Source organism: Glycine max, chromosome 12 (assembly GCF_000004515.6).
Source record: "Glycine max cultivar Williams 82 chromosome 12, Glycine_max_v4.0, whole genome shotgun sequence".
Lineage (NCBI taxonomy): Eukaryota > Viridiplantae > Streptophyta > Magnoliopsida > Fabales > Fabaceae > Glycine > Glycine max.
The window spans coordinates 4,738,882-4,751,608 of NC_038248.2; the positions used below are offsets into that span (position 1 = coordinate 4,738,882).

Here is a 12,727-nt window from a genome sequence, read left to right on the forward strand (position 1 = left end):
CCATTAGCAATATATGATTAGTAAATGAAGTAGCTTTCGGGTGTAATTGACTTGTAACCAATCCGCTGAACATAGATGTATTAATAAGCATTTGCAATATTTTTACCAATGTTACTCATTGACATTAAATGTCAGACTATTGATCTGAAGGATGAAAATCAATGAATAATATGTGACACGATCACGTAAGAAGATAAAATGCTATTAATAATCATGATTCCATAGCATCTCCATCTCAGAGTTAAACTAGTTACAAGGAAGTGCCTGGCAGAGGGAAAATTTGATTTATTGTAGCGTAAATAACACACATCTCAGACAGTGGTTCTTGTTTATTCCTAATCACAAACATACGTGAAAGCATGATTTCCCAGTTGCTGTTATGCTATGTCCACCTATTTGGGTGGGTTCACGTGACTTCCCATTCTCACAACGTTGCCGTCAATATCTCTGACGTACCCAACCTTCTGTCCCCACTCCTTCAGCTCAGGCTCGCTCACCGCCACCGCTCCATTCTCCACCGCATGCTGATCCATTCAATCCCAAAATCCATCATCAACACAATCAAAATGACATATATCTATATATATATATATCGATGAACCAATTAAATAAACAACATAATATTACCTTGTAAGCAGCATCAACGTCAGAGTAAACAAAACAAACCTCCATGGGTGGTCTTTCTCGACAAGATCCAGGGTTATGAACCGCACCGGTCAGATCATCGGTCTCGTGCTGGTGAATCGGAGTGAAAGCAATAGTTGTGTTCCCCGTTTCCAACTCTCCCCATCTAATGATTCACTTTAATATGAATGAAGATAAAAACGAATATGATATCATATGTAGTAAATTAAATGCAAAGTTGTATTTATAATTAACCTGTGAGACTCGTCTAAGCGACGAACAGAATAGCCGAAGGCTTTGGCATAGAAAGCCACCGACTCGGCTACGTCTTTGACGTAAAGCACAACGTACCCTAAAACCGGTTCGTGATTCGTCGCCATTGATATCTGGATCTATCTTTCTTCACTTTCGCACCCTCTCACTCGTAGCTTTATTCTCTGAGCCTCGTAGGTTGGAGTGGAGTTTGTCAAATTTCATGTACGTGGCAATTCACATCAACCCTGCACGTGGAGTTCATGCACGTACGTTGTAGCTTGTTATTTCTCTGCTTTTTTAACCCTCTACAAGGCTGTGTTTGGTTTTAAAAAAGAGAAATAAGTTACCGAAGACGAAATCGGGTGAGTACCTTGATTCCGTGCGATTTTAAAGAGAATAAAGTTATTAATTTTTTTTCAATTACAGCAAAATCGATCTCTTTGCCAAAAAAAAAAAATCAATTTTTAGACAAAAAAATCCATTTTCTAGAAAGAAAAAAAAAGTTGATTTTCTTTAACACAAAAAGTATATTATTTTTCACTTATTTTTTCTCTTAAATCAAACAACAGAATATATCATTTTTTTAAAAAAATTATCTCTTTTATTTTTATCTACTTTGTTACTCTCTTCTAAATCAAACACAAACACACATGAAAGGAAAACACTATAAATACTCTTGCGGGTAGGATCTAATGCTATTTTAAGCAAAAGATTGGACAACGAATGCTTGATAAGCAATGTACTATATGATGATGCAAACATTAAAAGAAAAGGAATAGAAGGATGAAAATTTTAATGTAAAAAATCCTTAACAGAAAAAACCGTAGACCGAAGAAAATTCATTATATTAAAATTTGGTACTGGAGAATTACAAAAATTAAAAAAGCTATTTTCTAATATTATTATATTTATGTATATAATTTCTTAGCCTGATTGAGCATAAAAGATCGGTGGTTGGCTTATTGACACATGAGACCTCGCTATCACCATAAATCCTCAAAAAATTCTTAATAAAGAAATTGCATAGTTCTAACATTGTTATAAACTCTTGAGTATTTTTTTTTTATATTAAATTAGTCATTCCACAAATTTTTCAGATCAGACTAAGAATTCAGTCAGTAATTCTAACAAACTTATTCATATAGCTTAGCATTTTTTGGTGGACATTAATACGTTTTTTTTTCTTAATAAAAACCCAGTAACATTCCTATAAAAAATGAACAGATATGAAAGAATTGGTGATATAACCAGGGAATTGATATTGGTCCAGTCCTCATTGCTATTGTCCCATACTACATGCACAAAAAGACTAAAATACTCTTTTTCCTTTTCTCTCATAATTGGTACCACTCCCATGTCTTTTTAGTTCAACGGAATCCTGATTCCGTATAGATGTTATTACAATGGAATTGTTTATCACAATTCCGTCGTGTTTTTTTAAATATGAATCCATTTTAGATTTTGTACATGAAATTATGTTTTCATTAAATATTTTGTATGCAGTTGATATACAAAAATAAAAATACATTTTTATTGTAATATGAGAGTTTTATATAAAATCTACAATGTAAATGTATTTTCATTGTAATATATGGGGTATGTACAAAAAAAAAATGAAAACATATTTTCAGATACAAAATCTAAAATTGAAACATGTTTTTGTTTTATATTTTTTCACACCCCTGCACTGCAAAATGAAATTATGTTTTTATTATAAATTTTAAATGCAAATATACTATAATTCCGAGAAAATAATATTTTTGAGAAAAATAAATAAATTTCATCCACGCCAAGAGAAACAAACAATGGTGTTGGGACTAATAGCAATTCCCTATAACCAACACTAGTGATTTCTTAGATCATAAATGTTATATGAATCTAATGTGACTCAACTAATTTTCTAGTTGAATTGATGATATCATGATACAATTAGTTAGTTAAATTGGTATGAATTTGATGACTTGTCAAGTTTGTTAATGAAGTGTTTTGTAATTGAATAACTTAATTTTTTTTGTATTGGTTAACAAATATATAGAGTTTATTTAATTTCACATCAAAATTAATGAGACACATAAAAATAACTGTTTTAGTATAAATTTTATAATTAAAATTATTTAAATGCACATTTTAATCACATTTAGTAATATAGAATTGGTTTCATTAATTTTTTTACAAAAATATAAAACAAGCAGAAAGAATAATCTTTTTATTGTTTTTAACTTTGAAAAAAAAAAGATAGTAAAATTACTCATTGCATGGTAATATTTTGAATTTGAACTTTCACTTAGTAAGTAACTAAAACGTAAGTGATAGGCTTTAGATATTTAGAATAGTTTTAGGTTATTTCACAGATGACAGCTCATCTGATACCCAATTATATTTAATTATTATTTTAAGTTATTGTGAGATTTAAAATATTTTTATATACTTATATTTAAAATAAAATTTTAGAATAGACATTTGTTATATGAATTCTTATCACACTATTTTTTATTATACAATACATATTGTACCGATTCAGCCACAAGTCTTGATCACCATCATTCCATAATCTCCCAAGAATAATGAGATTTGATGAATTGTCATGGAAACATGAGGGTCATTTGGATACGATGTGCATCCATATAACTCCCAGATGTGTAGGCTAGCTATATTTTACACTTCATTGCTCTTAGGTTAAATTTCCGTTCTTTCAAGTACAGTCTAGCTACAAAAACACATTAATTTATAATATACTTTATTCCAATTAATTCGATCTAAGTATATCATTTCTTAAAATCCACACAGTATAATAATCAACGCTTAAATTTAATTTATTTTAATCGAACATATATGATAATTTAAACATTTTTACTTAATATCCTTTTTAATTATACTGAAAGCATTAATGTATTAATCCTATATGAAATAACTATTAAATATTTTGTATTTAAAGTAATATATGATACTATTATCAATATGAATTAATTTAAACGTTTTGTGTGTGTGCTGTCAAATTATCAAATATGAATTAGTTTTTTAAACATACTTATAGAAAATCAATTGGTTGTAGTATAAAAAAGATTTTATTAGAAGAAATAAAATTTACTTTTGATAATTTTCATTTTTTAGAATTAATCTCATGATTTTCGATTATGAGATATTTTCCTTTAATAAAAAAATTAACATTAATTTAGTTTCAACCAATTTCAGAGTAATTAATCTTATTTTCAATCATTTTAATTAAAAAGGTGAAGTTTAATCTAATTAAAATGAAGTCAATCACAATCCCGAGTTGCATAAAAAAAAAACTCTATAATTGAAGAGAAAGATAATGCATACAAAACACCAATTAAGCACATAAGAACTCAAAGTTTAAATCACTCTGTCAAAAAAAAAAAACTCAAAAGTTTAAATCACACTGTTTGAATCCCTTGGATTAACAACTCTTTTAGTTTTCCTAAAACCAACACCACGGGAGAAACTTCAAAATTCAAATTAATTACAGAATACGTAGAACACAAATGGAGAAGAAAAAAAAAGAGTTCCTTTAAATCCAAAAATCAAAATTAAATAAGTGGTAAAATCTGTAAATTCAATTAACCTCTTTATAATTGTCAAATTCTATGAAACTCCTAATTTTTCTTAAGCCCGGCAGATGACCCATGAAATAAATTTTCCAAAAATTACTCATCTAAGTTTAAATAAGAGAGGTATACTCTAATTATATGTAACAAAAAAAATACCCTAATTATATAAGAGTGTTGGAAAGAAAACAGTTAATTCAAACTTTTTAAATTTAAAAAATATTTTAGAATTTTAATGATTTCGACTATTAAATTAATATCCCCTCATAATGTCGCGAGATCGTTGTCCACTTCTACCCCTACTACCTACGGTCGGACATAATATATGGAATTTATGAAACCTAAAATGTTCTTCTTTACATTAAAAAAAGGCTGATATTCTTGAAAGATAATCTCTTCCAACTTCCAAGGAAAAAAATGCGATTTGAATTCTATAAGATTGAACCATTAATTTGGTCTCTTAAATATTATGCTCTCTTTAAAATAGTAGTATTTAATGTAATATAATTATATAAATAGTTCATGAAATATTAAATATCCATTAATTTAATAAAAATCATATATTTTATCAATGTCAAAGATCAATTTGAAGAATCTTTTTAAACTTTTGAGAGACTGTTTAATATGATTTTTAATACTTAAGAGGTTATATATGCACTTTACTTATATTAGAGAGTAATAATTTAGAAAAAACAATTGATACTTTATTCAATTCTACGTACCATTTATTTATGTAGCCTTCTAGCTCAAGTACAGCGTGAAGTTTCGGCTCCACAATTGCCCTTTTTCGCATTCTAAAACATGGATTAAAATTACTAAAACACTTTTTTAAAAAAAATAGTATATTATAGTATATTTTTTAAAAAAAACATCATTTGTTCACTTAAAAAAATCAAAATAACATTATCTAGTAGTATCACTTTTAATTACATCTTTAATACTATTTAATTTTTACATCATCGCTGAGAGAAAATAATAATGAATGTCATAACGAAAATTAAAGACAATTTAAAAATAAATACTCCATTCTATTATAATTGTCAGATAAAAAATATGTATTTTAAAATAATTATTATTTTTATTTTTTAATATAATATTAATTATTTTTTACATATATCTTTTATGATATTAATAATATCAACTATAAAGATAAAAAGGTTAATTTAAAAAATTATTATTTTCTCTTATTTATTTTAATTTTTCTCGTTTGTATAAAAAACATTAAAATAAAAATTATAACGAAACGGAGAAAAAGTTGTAAATATATTCATTAATTAATTTTTTTAATGCGTTACGCCAGGTAATTTCTGACCGTGTGCAAAACACTTGTGACTTGTGACTTATCCCATAGTTCTGGCAACTACAGAAACAGTAACACAACCACCTTGTAGCTGTACAGAGTACACTACAGAGACAGAGACAGACACACACAACTCATCTTAAAAACACAATTAATCAAATCAACCTCAGCCACTGCATCTGCATGTACGTTTTCTTAATCCTTTCACTATGCAATTTTTTTCTCTCTCTCTATCTAACTAACAGATATTTAACTATTCAGTAGAAATTTTGATTTTTTTTTGGTGTTTGCTTTTTCAAAGTTTGGTATGATGCCACCCTTTTGTTTTGGTGTCGTCGCCATTGCTTAAGACCTTTCATTATGCTCTTCAACTTTCCGTGAGTTTGAAGGATCCCAAAATTCATTTTTTTATTATTAAATTATTGATTCTTTTTGGTTAGGAATTAAGTCGTAATTTAAAAAAAATAAAAATTAATTTTGCGTTTGGTGGGGAGTTTCTAAGTACTGGATCCTCTTTCTTCTATAAATTGTTTTCTGATCGTAGGTCCTTTGGATCAGATCTGTGATTTGGGGTTTTAGATTTGTGTGTCTTTGCTTAAGTTTGCGATAAGGTCCATTGTTAGCTCTCTCACTCTCTTTCTCTTCTGCATGTTATTCAAGTGTCTGATACTAATTACTAGATTTGATTTTATGAATTTTGTAACTAATGTGTGTGTAAGAAATTTTGACCCTTTGAGAATTGGTTCAGGATTTGAGCTTCAGTGGTTTTTTTTACTATGGCAACGAATTCTTCTAATGGAGCAACAAAGCAACCTCCCATGCCATCTCCCTTGCGGTTTTCCAAGTTCTTTCAGGTGAACTCTCGCGTAGCATTCTCATGCTTTTCTTTCATTCTAATTGTTGCTTGGATCCTGTTATGCGGATTTCTTGTTAGTTCACTTTTATTTTTATGGGGAAATGTTAGTTGTTGGAATGTTTAGTTTTTGTTAACAGGGGATTGAACCGGCGACTTTTTCCCACTCTCCTTTTCTCTTAACCATCTAATCCACCTTATATCTCCAGTTCACTTTTGTTACAAGTTGATTGTGACATGTTCAAGTATAAAACTGTGTTTATTTGCAGATGAGTTGTCAGATTCCTCTTTTTGCTTTTATGAATGGATCCTTATTTTAATTTCTAATGTGCCTGAATTGATGGTGATATTTTATTTGTATGGCCAATTGTGGTGTAGAAACAATTTATGAAATCAATATACTTTTTTTGTAGGTGTAAAATGTTATAGGAATTCAGTAAATTTAATGTTTGCTGGGAACATGAGTAGTATTTAAATTCAGATCTCTCTTAATTTCAACTTGTGTGCTGGTTAGATCTTGTAGCTGTTAGCATTTTAGTTTTTATTTCAATGCTCACTCTTGTCAAAATATATGTTATGGTTGCATTCTTATGTTTTATTTTTCAGCTCTTTTTGCCAGTTGGTTAATTAAAATAATTTGCCCCTTTCACTGCTTAATTTCACTTTATATATTCTCTTGCACAACATAGTTCAAGTCATATGGGATTATGTGCATAAAACATGCTGACCAAAAAAAAAGTTCATGAAAGTCATATTACATGTCATTATCGAGAGAACACTGTTTACCTGAACAATGCTCTTGTCAGGATGTCTTCCTTTACATGGTCATTTTTTCCCTTTCCTTGTGTGAATTCTCGGTTTTACTATGTTCCTTTCATCTCTGACAACAGTCCAATATGAGAATTCTGGTTACTGGAGGAGCTGGATTTATTGGCTCTCACCTAGTTGACAAATTGATGGAAAATGAAAAAAATGAGGTTGGCTTGGTTGATATCTTTCTGTTCTTAGTTTTTAAATTTTTTAGTTATTCAACAAGTACAATAAAACATTGGAACAATATGTGATAGTACGCTTGTCTAATCAGGTCATTGTTGCTGACAACTTCTTCACTGGATCTAAAGACAACCTTAAAAAATGGATTGGCCATCCAAGATTCGAGCTAATTCGTCATGGTATAATTTTACTGTTCTCTTCATTGCAATCATTCACAGACTGGGATTAATTTGATGGTTTATTCTCAATTGTTCTAAATCAGTCACCAATGTAGAGCAGCCAGCTGCATCATGCTGTTCAACATGACATGAATGATGCTATCATGTGCATAGTTTTTCTGTGTTTTTAGATGCGTTGTAATTTAATTAAAATGCATATACTTTTATTTTCCCTGAACAGATGTCACAGAGCAATTGTTGATTGAGGTTGATCAAATCTATCATCTTGCATGCCCAGCTTCTCCAATTTTCTACAAATACAACCCTGTAAAGGTGGGGGTTCGTAGAGTCTACCTTTATATTTCTGTCATTTACCATGATCCTGTCAGCTGTCTACATGATTTATTTCTTGCACAGAAGTGGCTTTAGGTCTTCCCACTGCCCCCCTCCCCCTTCTATTGCAGATTTAACATGAAAATTTCATATATATTGTTATGGTGTTTCCAATTGTTAGTATGCCTAGTAATTCAGATTGTATTTATGACCTACTCATTAGTTGATTCTCTCTAGTGAATTTCGAGAAATTATCTAACAGTTAAAGTAAAACCTTTACAGACAATAAAGACAAATGTGATTGGAACACTGAACATGCTTGGTCTTGCTAAGCGTGTGGGAGCAAGGTTATCTCTCTTTTTCGAAATACAAAAGTTGATAGCCTATACCATTACCATCTGTTGATTTTACAAGTTGTAATTTTGATTGACAGGATTTTGCTTACATCTACTTCAGAAGTATATGGGGACCCTCTTGAGCATCCACAACCAGAAAGCTATTGGGGCAATGTTAATCCTATTGGTACATACACATCTCATTCTCAATCCAAACTTGTGTATCAACGGCATCATAATGGGGACAATGCTAATTTAGCTGAGCTCATCATAATGTTAACCTCAATGTTTTATTTTCACACTGCAAAGTGGTTTGTCATTTTGAACATGCATTTGCTAAAGAGCATGATCTGAAAGCAGCCAAGATATGATCTCTTTGAATTATGTTTTGATAAGATCCATGGCGATCATATATTTCCAAACCTATAGGAATTTGCAATGATCATCGACTTTAATATATACCTTATCTGTCCTTTTATCATGATCTCTTGATATGTTGCTTTTATCAATAGCCTAAACATAAAAATGTGTGCACAGGAGTTCGGAGTTGTTATGATGAGGGCAAGCGTGTTGCAGAAACTTTGATGTTTGATTATCATAGGCAGCACGGAATCGGTAATTCCTTATCTTTTCTCCTTGGCAACATCTCATTGTTGAGGGCACAAACAGTAGAAGTTTTGCACTGCCGTTAACTAATAAGCAATAACTCAATGTGATGCTTATTTTCATTTTTTTTCTCTCAGAAATACGCATTGCGAGAATCTTTAACACATATGGACCACGCATGAATATTGATGATGGGCGTGTTGTCAGTAACTTCATCGCTCAAGCAATTCGGTAATTCCTTTAACTTTATAATGTTATAGGCAAGATGGATATGCTGATAAATAATTTTTTAAGACTTTATATATCTCAACTCTCAAGAAACATTGATGTACAGTAAGCAAGTAAATAACTATTTTGATTGCAGTACTGCTGCAGTAATAAGAAACTCAAGCTTTATACCTGTATGAATTATGTGCTTGTTTTTTTTTTTTTTGAGCCTGCTGTTTATTTGCTAGGTTGATTTAAATACCTTGATTTAGTTAATCATAATTTCTTTTTTACCATTTCATGTTGGACTCTTTATTTGTTGCTTCTCACATAAAATTTTGTGTTACAGTGGTGAACCCTTAACTGTCCAAGTTCCAGGAACTCAAACTCGCAGTTTTTGCTATGTCTCTGACATGGTATATATTATACTTGTTTCTCTTTTGAGTGTTGTTATCTTGATTCAAGTACTAGGTGTGATTGACTATGATCATATATACGCTTGAAATTTATTAGGTTGATGGACTTATACGTCTAATGGAAGGGGAAAACACTGGTCCAATCAACATTGGGAACCCAGGTTATATTACAACTGGATCATTTGAGCTCTGATTTTTCTGCCAAATACTAATATGTGTTGATACTTTATTATTTCAGGCGAATTTACTATGATTGAACTTGCTGAGAATGTGAAAGAGGTTAGTTGTAACTTGCAAACCATTTCAATTCTTGGAGAATCCCCACATCTCCCTTCTGTGTTAGTCTGGTTATATTTTAACTGTAAGCTTTGAACAAAAGTTTGAACAAAGGAACTCTTTGATAATGAATTGTGGACACGTTTCCATGAGAGGGATTTTGTATGTGCTTTGCAATATGCAATTAACGATGTAATGAGGGATTCTGTGTTTTTACCTTGTGGATTAATAATGAAACTTTTGGTGAAAAACTTTGAAGTTAGCTAATGCTTTATGTATGGTTTTGCAGCTTATTAATCCAAAAGTGGAGATAAATATGGTTGAGAACACTCCTGACGATCCTCGTCAGAGAAAACCAGACATTACAAAAGCAAAGGAATTGCTGGGATGGGAACCAAAGGTCAAGTTGCGTGATGGCCTTCCTCTTATGGAAGAGGATTTCCGTCAGAGGCTTGGGGTTCCCAAGAGCAACTAAGCTTGTTTTACTCCTTCACTTCATATCATATAATCATAATGAATATTTTGATAGTAACTGGGATGAATCTGTTAAGTGTTAAGATGATTTATATTGAAAATTATGTAGAGGATTGCTTCTCCACCCAACTTCTATGGGAAATACTGTTGTTGAGATGAGTTGAAGTTATTTTTATTGAAAACTCTAAGGTGTTACAAAGTTCTCTTTCAACTTTGTTTACGCATTGTATGTCAGGGTAGGTGTGTCGTAATGTGTTTCTCTGTACCGAATACAAATGCAGATTGTTGGGTGGGTTCATCTTTGGATTTGAGGAGGTCTGGATCTCCTATAGAAATAAAGTTATGATTTTTTTTCCCAAAGTTATGATGTTTTGATATGAATGTCAAATAGGTTCTACTTAAAATGTGTTTCTTGTTTATTGAGATCTATTCTTCCAATCTTTGTTTTATGTCTATCTTTTTTTTATTATATCAAATATTATATATTTCAAAATTTTCTCTCTCCTCTCACTTTTTTCCCTTTCTCCTTTTTTTTTTTTTTATGATTTCTTATATGTGTATCATTTCTCTACATTCAACCATTCATCTTGCTTGACTGGGGCTCTATGTTTTGTTTGCGTACATAATTTACATAGCGATGAATCAAATTAAAGATATCTTTCTTTTTTAGATAAATTGAAATTAAAGATTATTATAATCTTAATTGATTCTAATTTAAATTTAATTTTTAAAATTTTAATTTTAACGCACCATGTTAATAGAGATGATGTGCATTAATTCACATAAAAAAGATTTAAATATTTTTTTTAGTCTTCAGTATTTTTTTTTTGCTTTTAGTGCTAGGAAAATTTTTTATTTTTATTTTTAATCTTTACAAATTTTATTTGTTTTATTTCTCATTATTCTTATGACATTCTAAGTAATGTTTTTTTCCCTGATTAAAGCGTTATTTAAAATACTTTTGAGAATTAAAAAAATAAACATAATTTATAAAAATTAAAAACAAAGAAAATAATTTCGCTAAGAATGTAAAGCAAAAAAATTCTAAATTTCGGGAAAAAAATATATGTAAACTTAAAAAAATAAACATTTTAAAACGAAAGATACTAAAAATGAATGGAAATAAAATTTTGAAATTTTAATGGAACTCAAACATATTTTATTCTTTTGAGTATATAAATTATATTCTAGTTTTATAACGAATAATTTAAATGACACGATAAAACTATTTTTAAATATTAATAATTTTATCTTTCTATTTTTTTAGCAGTTTTATTTTCATCTCTTAATTTAATTGTAATAGTTTATTTTGTATAGACCATGATATCGTCCTGTAGAAGCAATCATGTCCGAGCTAGTTAATAATTCAATTTGAATATATATTTCAGATTTTTTTAAAAATTCCTACAAAATAATCATCAGATTTTTTTATATAATTTTCAATTTTTATTAAAATGTAACAACTTATTTAGCCAATTTATTTAAACTTATTTGTTGAAAAAATATTTATTTTATTAAAACAAACAATTTTGTATTTTCTTAATGTGTTTGTTTAAACTGTTTTTCCTTAAAAAAAAGTAATTTTCTACTTATTTTAAAAAGTAAATCCTATCTACTTATTTCCATAAAATACTTTCATAAAAAAACACTTATTCTCATAAATAATTTTATGTATATTAACACTTATCCTTGCAATTATAGCCGAAAAATTTATGTATACTATATTTTCTTTAATCATTTATCTCTTTTCATTCACTCTCTCTTATTTTTATCTCTAAATTCAATTTTAATATTTTTTTATAAAAATGTTAGTAATTAAAAATAACCTTATATTATAATCTTTAATCAATAAAAGTCATTAAAGGCGGTACAACTTTTATTATATATCTTTTCATTATAATTGCATATTATTTTCTTAAAATAAATAAAGTAGTGGAGATGTACCAAAAAATAAATAAAGTAATCGAGATTAAAGCAATATTTTTAAGGATAGAATTAGATAATTTTTAAATAAAAAAATTAATCCAAACCCATCCAGAAACAAACAACCTGGTACGAGAAACAAAAGTTGACTTGATTCATTTAGATGGTTTTGTCTTGTCCAACAAAAATTCCACGTGAGCCCATGCAACTCTACTGAGGACACGTGGCTCTCCCAGATTGGAAATACTCGGCTTCGTCTCAAACAAGCAGAGGAAATCCATCTTCTTATTAATTCTCCACTATGGTATGCGTGTTTCTGCGAATCACATTTTGCTTTTCGATCTTTTAGATTATTTTATCTTTATTTATAATAATAGATAAAGGAAATATTTTTTTATTAACCGTTTT

The 12,727-nt window shown here is 29.3% G+C and overlaps 2 protein-coding genes across 4 annotated transcripts; one reads left to right on the forward strand and one right to left on the reverse strand.

Moving 5' to 3' along the window:
- Positions 1-162: 162 nt before the first annotated feature.
- Positions 163-1,023, reverse strand: LOC100527071 (uncharacterized). Its single transcript, NM_001251319.2, is given in 3 exon segments — positions 163-524; positions 628-790; positions 880-1,023. Coding segments are annotated over 3 exon segments (420 nt in total). The 5' UTR covers positions 1,005-1,023; the 3' UTR covers positions 163-392.
- A 4,858-nt stretch (positions 1,024-5,881) lies between these two features.
- LOC100819843 (UDP-glucuronic acid decarboxylase 1-like) lies at positions 5,882-10,756 on the forward strand. Of its 3 annotated transcripts, none has more exon segments than NM_001253999.2 (13): positions 5,882-5,930; positions 6,494-6,599; positions 7,489-7,575; positions 7,683-7,770; positions 7,991-8,082; positions 8,365-8,429; positions 8,516-8,604; positions 8,955-9,032; positions 9,161-9,254; positions 9,580-9,646; positions 9,744-9,807; positions 9,885-9,925; positions 10,212-10,756. In NM_001253999.2, coding segments are annotated over 12 exon segments (1,029 nt in total). In that variant the 5' UTR covers positions 5,882-5,930; positions 6,494-6,521; the 3' UTR covers positions 10,398-10,756.
- Positions 10,757-12,727: the final 1,971 nt, after the last annotated feature.

Excerpts from the sequence above, each read along its gene's own strand:
- LOC100819843 (XM_006591852.4), top strand. The coding sequence starts at position 6,522 with ATGGCAACGAATTCTTCTAATGGAGCAACAAAGCAACCTCCCATGCCA. Across the intron at positions 7,576-7,682 it reads TGGAAAATGAAAAAAATGAG|GTCATTGTTGCTGACAACTT; the intron begins GTTGGCTTGGTT and ends TTGTCTAATCAG. Across the intron at positions 9,033-9,160 it reads TCATAGGCAGCACGGAATCG|AAATACGCATTGCGAGAATC; the intron begins GTAATTCCTTAT and ends TTTTTCTCTCAG.